Source organism: Propithecus coquereli, unplaced genomic scaffold, assembly GCF_000956105.1.
Source record: "Propithecus coquereli isolate 6110/MARCELLA unplaced genomic scaffold, Pcoq_1.0 Scaffold31, whole genome shotgun sequence".
Lineage (NCBI taxonomy): Eukaryota > Metazoa > Chordata > Mammalia > Primates > Indriidae > Propithecus > Propithecus coquereli.
Window position 1 is genome coordinate 5110887 of NW_012148730.1, and position 12903 is coordinate 5123789.

Genomic DNA, 12903 nt, shown 5'->3' on the forward strand with positions numbered 1-12903 from the left:
TGTGGAAAAAGCTGTAAGTTTGAGATTGAAGGGAGATTTACTTCTTTTAAACCATATTTTTTTAAACTATATGAATACTTTGCAATAAGCATGAATACTTAGCTTTAAGCAATTTTTCAACTTTAAAAAGTGATTATAATTAATGATAACCTCTCAAGTCATTGAAGAACCCTTTAAATGTGATGTCTACTATGTCGAATAAGAACAAAGAAAGTAGACCTAATTGGTAGGAATTTTTGAAAAATGTCAAAATTCTTCAGAATAATCATCCCGGATTTCAGTGTGTGTGTTCACTTCAACCCACAAGGAACAATAAATACAGCACAAGCAACTCCAATATGCAACATATAATAGAAGAGCTGAAAAGAAATAATTTTTACTTGTCTCTCTCACTTTCTCTGAATCTTCCAAAATTCACATTCTCACATTCTGGGGCACGTTGTGATAAATCAGACAAATGAATGGTAAAGGTGCTAATTCAAATTGCATGAGAGCATAGAATATTTCCATATCTTAGTTGTAAAGACTCATTCAAAAAGAAAAAATTCTATGCTTAATTGAACTATCACTTCTGCAATAATTAGCGAAATAGTCATATTAAAATAAAATACCAAAAATTCATGGACCACAATGATAAACAAGGGACTCTATTATCAAATAAGTAAATTATACTTTAAGTACCCTGTCTGGTGTGGAAAAAGTATGTATGTGTATATATTATTAGAAATTTTTAGCAAAGAACTGAATTCTAATATATCAAAATCAAGAATTTATATTTTAAAAAGTAAAATGTACCTTTTATCTGGGTAGCAAAATTCAATGCCAACTTTGCAAAGAGATCTGGATTCTCAAACTTGTCTTCTTTAACCTTTAACCAGAAACAGTTCTCAGATAATTCTTTGGGCTCAATCTGAAACAAAAATAACAAAGATAAGTTTCTGAATTATTACTTCATATTTAAATTTTCCAAGAATTCACTTTCAGCAAGGTTGAATCTTTATTCATCTATCCGCTAAGTCAATTTTAGGATCTATCTAAATAATACTTATAAAGTAAATATTACTTGGGAAACTCTCAGAATTCTATTGGTGGGCAGAAAAGGTACATGATAGCAATAGGCTATATAGCAAATTAGAGTTTTAAAATTCTTCAACTGGAAGGAGTTTTAAAAATAATTTAGTAAATCCCTCTCCCAACTCACATATGTTGTTCTTGCTCCTGGATTTTCGAAAACAGGGAAACTGAGACTTAGAAAAGCGAATTACCCAAGTTCACTGATTAGGTTGACGGCAAAAACCATAATGATAGCTGACACAAACCTCCTACTATGTGTCAGGTACTGTTTTAAGTGATTTACATATATTTACTCATCTCATCCTCACAATAACCCTTTGATGCAGGACCTATTATCATCTCCATGATAAAGATAAGGAAACAACCCTAGAAAGCTTAAGTGGCTACCTAACTGGTAAATGATAGAGCTAGGATTTCAACCCACACAGTCTAGCTCCAGAAAGTGGTGCTCTTAACTACTACACTGTAACCCAACATTAGAAGTGTGCATTTTCCAGTACATCATGATGTTTTGTGATATGAAAGTACCATTATGCTATATGCTAAATTAGCAAACACGTCATTACATTTATACACGCAGATAACTGGGCCAACAGCTTCTGGATCCTGTATTTTGGTGGGTTGCCCCTAATTAAAAATAACTATATTCTAAAACCGTTCATATGTATTTACTCTTATGAGCAAAACATAGGTATATGCTTAACCATTAAAACTGATTTAACCATCATTCTTGTCAAACCAACTTACTAATATACCCACTGTAAGATATCACAGTAATTATGCTCTTGGATGAGTCATTTCCCCAGATGGTTGTCTGGGAAATGTATTTTTGTTAGAAGATTAGTTCCCGTGAATGAGGACTGTGTCAATATATATAATAACTTTTTAAAGAAATATATTATTTCATAATAATAATAAAGCAAATTAACATTCAAAAGAAAACATTTCGACAGATAATATCGAAATACAATAAGGTTATGTCACTACTTAATATTGTCACCTATTCCACACTATTTGAAAGTTTAATACACACACAAATAATCATTCTCTAAGAATAAAAATAATAAGTTTCAATAATAAAAATGATTATATTTAAGAAAGTAGGGGGAGGCTTCAAGATGACTGACTAAAGGTACCTGGCACTCACCCCCTCCACAAAGTAGGATCAAAACAGTAAATAGATAATGACACATCAAACGGAGCATCTGAGGGAGAACACTGAAATTCACCAGAGAAGTGACAGGAAACACCTCAGGCACGAAAAAAGAAGGAAGCAAGGTGCTCAGTCTTGCCAGGATCAGTTAGGGGCCCAGAGAGTCTCCCCAGTGCGGAACAAGGGTGAGAGATCCCCCGCAGTCCACATTTCCACTGAGGACTCCTACAGTCCTAGCCATACAGAATGGGGAAAAGCTGAAAAGCTTTCTTCCAAGAACTGGAACAAGACAAGAATGCCCACTTTCACCACTTCTATTCGACACAGTACTGGAAGACCTACCCAGAGCAATCAAGCAAAAAAAAGTAATAAAAGGTATCCAAACTAGAAAACAGCAACTCAAATTGTCCCTCTTGGCAGAAAACATGATCTTATATTATTTAAAAAAAAACTAAATATGATACCAAAAAACTCTTAGAACTGATTCAATAAAGTTCCAGGATACAAATCAACATACAAGGATCAGATGCGTTTCTATGTGCAAAAAACAAGCAGAGAAAGAAATCATGGGGAACAAGATGGCTGAATAGAAACCTCCAGCAATATCCCTCCGCATAAACACCAAATTCAACAAATATCCATGCAAGGAAGCACCTTCAGAAGAACCAAAAATCAGATGAGCGATCACAGTACCTGGCTTTAACATTACATCAAGGAAAGAGGCACTGAAGAAGGCAGAAAAGACTCTTATATTGCCTACATCACCCCTCCCGCTCCCTCCCCTATCCCCCATCCCCCAGCAGTGCTGCACCAGCACACGGAATGGAGAAAAAAATCTGTATGTCCCAGGGGAGGAAGAGTGAAGTGATTATGGGAATTTGGACTGGATCTCAGATCCACTCTGTCACAGGGGAACACAGCACAGGGCAGAATACTGCTGGCACCCATGGAGGGAGCATTTAGATCAGCCCAGCCAGAGGGAAATCCTCAGCCCTGAAACCAACGAGGTGACAAAAAACAGTCTGCACCCTAAAATAAATAAATTTGTAAGGAAGTCTGGCCATAAAGATTGTAGTCCTTGGTCAATTCCTGTGGCTGTGCTTGCGAGGAGCCAGTAGGCCTGGGGTTCACGTGACCCTGTGAGACACCGGTGGTGGTGGCTAAGCCAGTGCCTGCATCACACCTCCCCCAACTCCTGGCAGTGCAGCTCAGGGACAGTCTTTTCCACATGGGGAAAAGAAAAGGACAAATTCAGAGGACTTTGTTTTGAAATCTGGGTACCAGCTCAGCAACATTTAAGTACCAAATAGACTCCTGAAGCCTCTGATTCCAGGCAATAGTTCCTGGATAGCATTTCTAGACCCACGCTGGGCCAAAAGTAAAGATGCTACCCTGAAGGGAAGGACACAGTCCTGGCAAGATTTACCATCTGGTGAATAAAGAAGCACTTGGGCTGTGAATAAACATCAGAAGTAGCCATGGGCTTTGGGTAAGACTGGGCTGAGTTCTGGTGTGACATGGCATAGTCCCAGCTGCAGTGGCCATGAGGAAGTGCCCACATCTCTCCTCCCCCAACTTCACCAGCCCAGCACAGAGAGTGAGGGAAGAGAGTTAGAGACTTTGCCTGGTAATCCACGGAATTATCCTGTATCTAAACAAAGTCTACCAAGGCAGGACCACCAGGAGCCTACAAGAGTCACAGCATTATTGGGCTTGGGGCACCCCCAGTATTGATATGGCTATAGTGACCAAAGACTTAGATCACAACACTCAATTCCCTTTGAGTATCTGGAAAGCCTTCTCAAGGAAGACAGGTTGAAACAAGCCCAGACTGCAGGAAAATAAATACCTAACCCTCCAATGCCCACAAATCGACCAACACCCACAAGCATCAAGAACATACAGGAAAAACATGACCTCATGAAACAAACTAAATAAGGTACCAGTCACCAATTCTGGAGTGATGGAGATATGTGACCTTTCAGACAAAACATACAAAACAGCAGTCCTGACGAAGCCCAGTGAACTTGAAGACAACAGAGAAAAGGAATTCAGAGGCCTATCAGAGAAATGTAACAAAGATATTGACATAATAAAAAAAGTCAAGTAGAAATTCTGGAGCTGAAAAACTCAAATGACAAACTGAGAAATGCATCAGAGTCTCTCAACAGCACAACTAATGAAGCAGAAGAAAGAATTAGTGAGCTTGAAGACAAGCTATTTGAAGATACAGTCAGAAGAAAAAAAGAAAAAAGACTGAAAAAGAATGAAGCACATTTACAGGATCTAGAAAATAGCCTCAAAAGGGCAAATGTAAGAGATATTAGCCTTAAAGAAAAGGTAGAGAGAGAGGTTGGGGTATCAAGTTGATTCAAAGAAATAATAGAAAATTTCTAAACCTAGAGAAAGATATCAATATTTAGGTACAAAAAGGTCATAGAACAACAAGTAGATTTAATCCAAACAAGACTACCTCAAGCATTTAATAATCAAGCTCCCAAAGGTCACAAATAAAGAAAAGGCCCTAAGGGAATTAAGAAAAAAAAATAACATATAACGGAGCTCCAATATGTCTGGCAGCAGACTTCTCAGCGGAAATCTTATAGGCCAGGAGAGAGTAGCATGACATATTCAAAGGCCTGAAGGAAAACAGCCTTAACCCTAGAATATTATATCCTGCAAAAATATCCTTCAAACATGAAGGAGAAATAAAGACTTTCCAAGATGAACAAAAGCTGAGGGATTTCATCAGTACCACACCTATCCTACAAAAAATGCTAAAAGGAGTTCCTCAGTATATAAAAAAAAGGATGGTAATGAACAGCAAAAAATCATCTGAAGATTATAAAACTTGCTGGTAACAGTAAGTGCACAAATACAGAATATTCTATTGCTGTAATGGTTGTATATAAACCACTTATATTTTCAGTAGGAAAACTAAAAGACTAACCTACCAAATGACTAAAGCAACTTTTTAAAAGATAGATAGTATAAAAAGATATACATGGAAACAACAAAAAGTTAAAGGGGGGGATGGAGTTAAAGTGTAGACTTTCTTTTAGATTTATCTTTACTTGTTTATTTGTTTGTGTGTTTATAAGCACAGTTGTCATGTGCTTAAAATTATTGGTAATGAAATGTTTTTTGCAAGCCTTATTGTAACCTAAAAGCAAAAAACCTACAACAGACACATGAAAAATAAAAAGAAATTAAAACACACCACCAGAGAAAAGCACCTTTAACAAAGGAAGACAGGAAGGAAAGAAGAAAGAGAGGACCACTAAACAAGCAGAAAGCAGATAACGACATGGCAGTAGTAAGTCCTTACCTATCAATAATACCACTGAATGTGAATGGACTAAACTCTACAATACAGTGGCTGAATGGATAAAAAAAAAAAAAAAAAGGATTCAATCATGTGTTCTCTATGAGAAACCTATTTCACTTATAAAGACACACATAGACTGAAAATAAAGGGATGGAAAAAAGATATTCCATGTAAATGGAAACTACAAAAGAGCAGGAGTAGCAATACATATCGGATAAAATAGATTTCAACACAAAAACTGTAGAAAGAGACAAAGAACATCATTATATAATGATAATGGGGACAATCCGGCAATAGATACAGCAATTCTAAATATTTATGCACTCAAAACTGGAACATCCAGATATATAAAGTGAATATCATGAGAGCTAAAGAGAGCGATAGATCCCAATACATTAATCATTGGAGACCTTAACACTCCACTTTCAGCATTGGACAGATCATCAAAACAGAAAATCAATAAGGGAACATTAGACTTAATCTGCACTATAGACTAAATAGAACTAATAGATATTTACAGAACGTTTCATTCATCAACTGCAGAATATATGTTCTCCTCAGCATGTGGATCATTTTCAAGGATAGACCATATGTTAGGCCACAAAACAAGTCTTAAAAACTTCAAAAAAATTAAAATCATACCAACGATTTTCTGCACCCACAACGGAATAAAAATAAAAATCAATAACAAAAGGAACACTGGAAACTAAACAAACACATGGAAATGAAACAATATGCTCCTAAATGACCAGAGGGTCAACGAGGAGATTAAGAAGACAATTAAAAAATTTATCAAAAAAAATGAAAATGAAAACACAATATATCAAAACCTATGTGACATAGTAAAATCAATAAGAGGAAAGTTTAAAGCAATAAGTGCCTAAATTAAAAAAGCAGAAAAGTTTCAAATAAACATCCTAACGATGGATACGTCTCTAAGAACTAGAAAAACAAGAGCAAACCAAACCCAAAATTAATAGAAGAAAAGAAATAATAAAGATCAGAGCAGAAATAAATGAAATTGAAACAACAAAAAAACAAAACATCAATGAAATGAAAAGTTATTTTTTTGAAATATAAACAAAATTGAAAGACCTTTAGCCAGACTAAGAAAAAAAGAGAGAAGACCCAAATAAATAAAATGAGATGAAAAAGGAGATATTACAACTGATATACTAGAAATTCAAAGGATCATTAGAGACTATTATGAGCAAGTATATGCCAATAAATTGGAAAACCTAAAAGAAATGGATAAATTCCTAAACACATACAACCTACCAAGATTGAACCAGGAATAAATGCAAAATCCGAATAAACCAATAACAAGTAACAAGATAGAAGCAGTAATAAAAAGTCTCCCATCAAAGAAAAGCCCAGGACCTCATGGCTTCACTACGAAATTCTACCAAGCATTCAAAAAACTAATACCAATCCTACTTAAACTATTCCAAAAATCGAGGAGGAAGGAATACTCCCAAACTCATTCTATGAGGCCTGATCACCCAGATACCAAAACCAGACAAAGAAACAACAAAAAAAGAAAACTACAGGCCAATATCTCTGATGAATGTAGATGCAAAAATGCTTAACAAAATACTAGCAAACTGAATTCAACAACAAATCAAAAATATTCATAATGATCAAGTGGAATTCATCCCAGGGATGCAAGGATGATTAGAACATGCAAATCAATCAGTGTGATACATCATATCAATAGAACAAAGGACATAAACCATATGATTGTTTCAACTGATGCTGAAAAAACATTCGATACAATTCAACATCCCTTCGTGATAAAAACTCTCAAAAAACGGGATATAGAAGGAACTTACCTCAACACAATAAAAGCCATCTATGACAGACCCACAGTGAATATCATACTGAGTGGGGAAAAACCAAAAGCCTTTCCTTTAAGATCTGGAACAAGACAAGGATGCCCACTTTCACCATTGTTATTCAATGTAGAACTGCAAGTTCTAGCTAGAGCAATAAGACAAGAGTAAGAATAAAGGACATCCAAATTGGAAAGGAAGAAGTCAAATTATCCTTGTTTGTAGATGATGTGATCTTATATCCAGACAAACCTAAAAACTCCACACACACACAAAAAGCTATTAGAACTGATAAACAAATTCAGAAAAGTTGCAGGATACAAAATCAACATACAAAAATCGGTAGCATTTGTATTTGCCAACAGTAAACAATCTGAAAAAGAAACCAAGAAAGTAATCCCATTTACAATAGCTATAAATAAAATAAAATACCTAGGAATAAACTTAACCAAAGAAGTGAAAGATCTCTGTAACGAAAATTATAAAACATTGATGAAAGAAATTGAAGAGGACACCAAAAAATGGAAAGCTATTCCATGCTCATAGATTGGAAGAATCAATACTGATAAAATGTCCATACTACGCAAAGCAATCTACAGATTCAATGCAATCCCCATCAAAATACCAATGAAATTGGGAGGGGGGAGAAGGGAGGAGGGGACGGGTATTTGTATACACAAGGAGTGCAATGCGCACCACCCGAAGGATGGACATATTTGAAACACGGACTTGGGGAGGGGACCAAGGGGAACATACGTAACCTAAACATCTGTACCCCCATAATATGCTGAAATAAAAGAAAAAAAAAATACCAATGAAATTCTTCACAGGAATAGAAAAAATAATCCTAAAATTTATATGGAACCACAAAAGACCCAGAATAGCCAAAGCCATCCTGAGCAAAAAGAACAAAACCGGAGGAATCACATTACCCGACTTCAAATTATAGAGCTGTAGTAATGAAAACAGCATGGTACTGACATAAAAGCAGACATATCGATCAATGGAACAGAATAATGAACCTAGAAATAAATCCACACATCTATAGTGAACTTGTCTTTGAAAAATGTGCCAAAAACATACAGTGGGGAAAGGACAGTCTCGTCAATAAATGATATTGGGAAAACTGGATATCCATATGTAGAAGAATGAAACTAGACGCTTACCTCTTGCCATATATAAAAAATAGAATCAAAATGGATTAAAGACTTAAATCTACTACTGGAAATTATGAAACTACTAAAAGAAAACATTGAGGAAATGATTCAGGACATTGATCTGGGCAAGGACTTCTTGAGTAATATCGCCAAAACACATGGCAACCAAAGCAAAATTGGACAAATGGGATCACATCAAGCTAAAAAGCTTCTGCACAGCAAAGGATACAATCCACAAAGGGAAGAGACAACACAGAGAATGAGAGAAAATATCTGCAAACTACCCATTTGACAAGAGATTAATAACTAGAATATATAAGGAGCTCCAACAACTCAATAGGAAAAAAATCAAGTAATCTGATTAAAAAAATGGGAAAAGGATGTGAATCGACATTTCTCCGAAGACGTCATACAAATTTCCAACAGGTATTTAAAAAAATGTTCAACATCATTAGTCATCAGAGAAATGCAAATCAAAACTACAATGAGATATCATCTCATCCCAGTTAAAATGGCTTTTATCAAAAAGATAGGCAATAATGAATGCTGGTGAGGATATGGAGAAAGGGGAACCCTTGTCCCCTGTTTGTAGGAATGTAAATTATTACAACCACTATGAAAAACACTATGGAGTTTCCTCAAAAAACTAAAAATAGAACTACTGTATGATCCAGCAATCCCAATATTAAATATATATCCAAAGTAAGGGAATTCAGTATATCAAAGAGATATCTGTTCTCCCATGTTTATTGTAGCACTATTCACAACAGCCAAGATTTAGAATCAACCTAAGTATCCATAAACAGATCAGTGGATAAAGAAATTGTGGTATATATACACAATTGAATACTATATAGCCTTAAAAAAGAATGAAATTCTCCCACTTGCAACAACATGCATGGAACTTGAGAAAATTATGTTAAGTGAAAGAAGCCAAGCACAGAAAAACAAATCTCGCGTGTTCTCACTCATATGTGGGAGCTAAATATTAAAAACAATTGATCTCATGGAGACAGAAAGTAGAATAATGGTTACCAGAGGCTGGGAAGGGTAGTGGAGGGGGGATAAAGTGGGTATGGTTAATAGGTACAAAAATAGTTAGTTAGAATGAACAGTATTTGATAGCACAACAAAACAACTATAATCAACAATAAATTCGGGTGTACTTTATAATAACTAAGAGAGTGAAACTGGAGTTCCTAACAAAGAAATGATAAATGTCTGAGGTGACAGATCATTTATCTTGATTTGATTAATTCACATTGTATGCCTGTATGAAAATATCACATGTACCCTATAAATATATGCAACTATTATGTACCTATAAATATAAAAAAAAATCATGAAGGCAATCTCATTTACAATAGTTACAAAAAATATATATAAAATACCTAGAAATAAATTTAACCAAAGTGAAATATCTCTACTAGGAAAACTACATAATGCTGATAAAAAAAAATTTAAGAGGACACAAACAAATGAAACAGCATTCTGTGCTAATGGAATAAACGAATTTATATTGTTTAAATGACCATATTATCCAAAGCAATCTACAAATTCAATACAACCCCAATTAAAATACCAATGACATTCTTTATGGAAATAGAAAAAAGAATTCTAAATTTCATATGAAACCAAAAAAGAGCCCAAACAGCCAATGCTATCTTGAGCAAAAAGAACAAAGCTGGAAGCATCACACTGTCCAACTCCAAAACATACTACAAGGCTATATTAACCAAAACAGCATGCTATCACTATGAAAACAGGCACATAGACCAATGGAACAGAATAGAGAACCCAGTAATAAATCCACATATTACAGCCATCTGATTTTTGCCAAAGGTGCCAAGAACCTACATCCTCTTTAATAAATGCTGCTGGCAAAACTGGATATTCATATACAAAAAAAAAAAAAAAAATGAAACTAGACCTATATCTCTCACCATATACAAATCTCAACTCAAATGTATTAAAAACTTAAATATAAGACCCCAAACTATATAACTACTAGAAGAAAACATAGGAGAAATGCTCCAGAACATTGGTCTAGGCAAAAATTTTAAGGCTAGGACCTCAAAAGCATAGGCGACAAAAACAAAAATAGATAAATGGAACTATGTTAAATTAAAAAACTGCACAGCAAAGGAAACAATCAACAGAGTTGAACAATCTGTTGAACGGGAGAAAATACTTGCAAACTATTCATCCAACAAAGGACTAATATCCAGAAAATACAAGGAACCCAAACAACTCAACAGCAAAAAAAAAAATAAATAAATAAATAAATAATCCCATTAAAAAGTGGGAAAGGATCTGAACAGACATTTCTCAGAAGAATGGCCAACATGTATATGAAAAAATGCTCAGTATCACTACTCATCAGGGAAATGCACATCAAAAACTACAATGAGATATCATCTTATCCCAGGTAGAATAGGTATTATCAAAAAGACAAAAAATAACAAATGCTGGCAAGGATATGGAGAAAAGGAAACACTTATACACTGTTGGTGGGAATGTAAATTAGTACAGCCATGATGGAGATTTCTCAAAAAAACTAAAACTAGAACTACCATATATTACAGCAATCCCACTACTAGGTATTTATCCAAAGGAAAGGAAATAAGTATATTAAAAGGATACCTACATACCCGTATTTATTACAGCACTATTCACAATAGCAAAAATATGGAATCAACCTTAGTCTATCAACAGATGAATGGATAAAGAAAATGTGGTATATACACACGATGAAATACGTTTTTTGACCCACAAAAAAAGAATGAAGTCCTGTCATTTGCAGCAACATCAATGGTATTGGAGGTTATAATGTTAAGTAAAATAAGCCAGGCACAGAAAGACAAATATTGTATGTTCTAACTCATATGTGGGAGCTAAAAAAGTAGGTTTGATGGAGTTAGAGTGTAGAATGATAGTTACCAGAGGCTGAGAAGGGTGTGGGGCTTGGAGGATGAAGAGATATAGGTGAATGGGTACAAATATATGGTTAGATAAAAGGAATAAGTTCTCATGTTCAATAGCACAGTAGGGTCACTATAGTTAACAACAATATATTTAATATTTCAAAATAGCTAGAAGAGAAGATGTGAAATGTTCCCAACGCAAAGAAATGATAAATATTTGAGGTGATAGATATCCTAAATACCCTGACTTGATCATTACACATTCTATGCATGTATCAAAATATCACATGTACCCCATAAATATGTAAAAGTGTGTATCAATAAAAAAAATTAGAAGATATAGTACTTAACAATGGTAAAAGAATCAAATTGTTTTTCATCTGTTCATATATTGCAAATATTATTCTCTACACCACTTTGGTTTTCCTTTTGACTTCTTCATAATTTCAAATTATCTGGGGAGTTTCCAGTTATCTAGATATTGAACTCAAAGATGAACATAAGATGATAAACTCTTAGCCAAGCTCTTAGGAAAGCAAAAGAGTCAGTAGTCATAGTCTCAAACATCATACAAACTTACATGTAGCAATGTAGTTATTTACACATAAATGATCAACCATGGCCAGATAAAGTCAAAGAACTCTAGTTATAGTATTACCTTTGACCAATTGATTCTCTTCATGGACACTTCAGGTTTGTATAATTTTTTCTGCTTCATTCCATAAGGTAGATCAAATGATGTTCCTGGGGGAAGAGGAATTCCTCCAAGGGGCGGTGGTGGAGGGGGCCCCCCAAACAAAGGTGGTGGTGGTGGTGGTGGTATCCCAGTCATTTCAGGTAAAGGAGGCGGGGGAGGAGGAGCAATTACTCCAGGTAGAGGTGGTGGTGGTGGAGGTGGTGGTGGAGACAGGCCAGCTCCTGGCAATGAAGGTGGTGGAGGAGGACCTAGATTTCCTGATGAAGCTGAGAGTCCATGTCCCTGAAATATAAAAAACCCAAGTTGAATGCTTCTAAAATATAGCACAAAGAATACATATTGGTAGACATTTGTGGTTTAAGATGATATATGCCTTATTTAATTTTTAAGATTATATACACTTTATTTAGATGTTGCTAAATACTTAAGATAAATACTTAAGATAACATCTAAGGGTTTAATAGTATTAATACATGAAAAAGTATTGTGTAGATTTTTGATAAGCATTATAAACTCTAAACAATGACTAGTTCTGCTAATACGCTAATGCTGGGAAAGTTGGTATCTTACAAAATTTTGTGAAATATTTTTCCAAAATAATGAAAAATTACCTTTCACTATAAATATATGCAAAGAAGTACTGTATATGGCTTGCACCTATTAGACTACTTGGTTTTGAATATAAGATAATTAATACAAGGTTATGGATTCAATTCCCTTGGGGGCCAATTAGCTTTA

The 12903-nt window shown here is 34.9% G+C and overlaps 1 protein-coding gene across 1 annotated transcript in view; it reads right to left on the reverse strand.

Annotated features, from left to right (window-relative positions):
* Nucleotides 1-12903, reverse strand: part of DIAPH2 (diaphanous-related formin 2) — a 914924-nt gene that overhangs the window by 602046 nt on the left and 299975 nt on the right. The window contains exons 14-15 of the mRNA XM_012650030.1: nucleotides 12127-12447; nucleotides 796-910 (exon numbers count right to left, since the gene is read on the reverse strand). Of these exons, the coding sequence (XP_012505484.1) occupies nucleotides 796-910; nucleotides 12127-12447 (436 nt within the window). The remainder of the gene's footprint in view (nucleotides 1-795; nucleotides 911-12126; nucleotides 12448-12903) is intronic.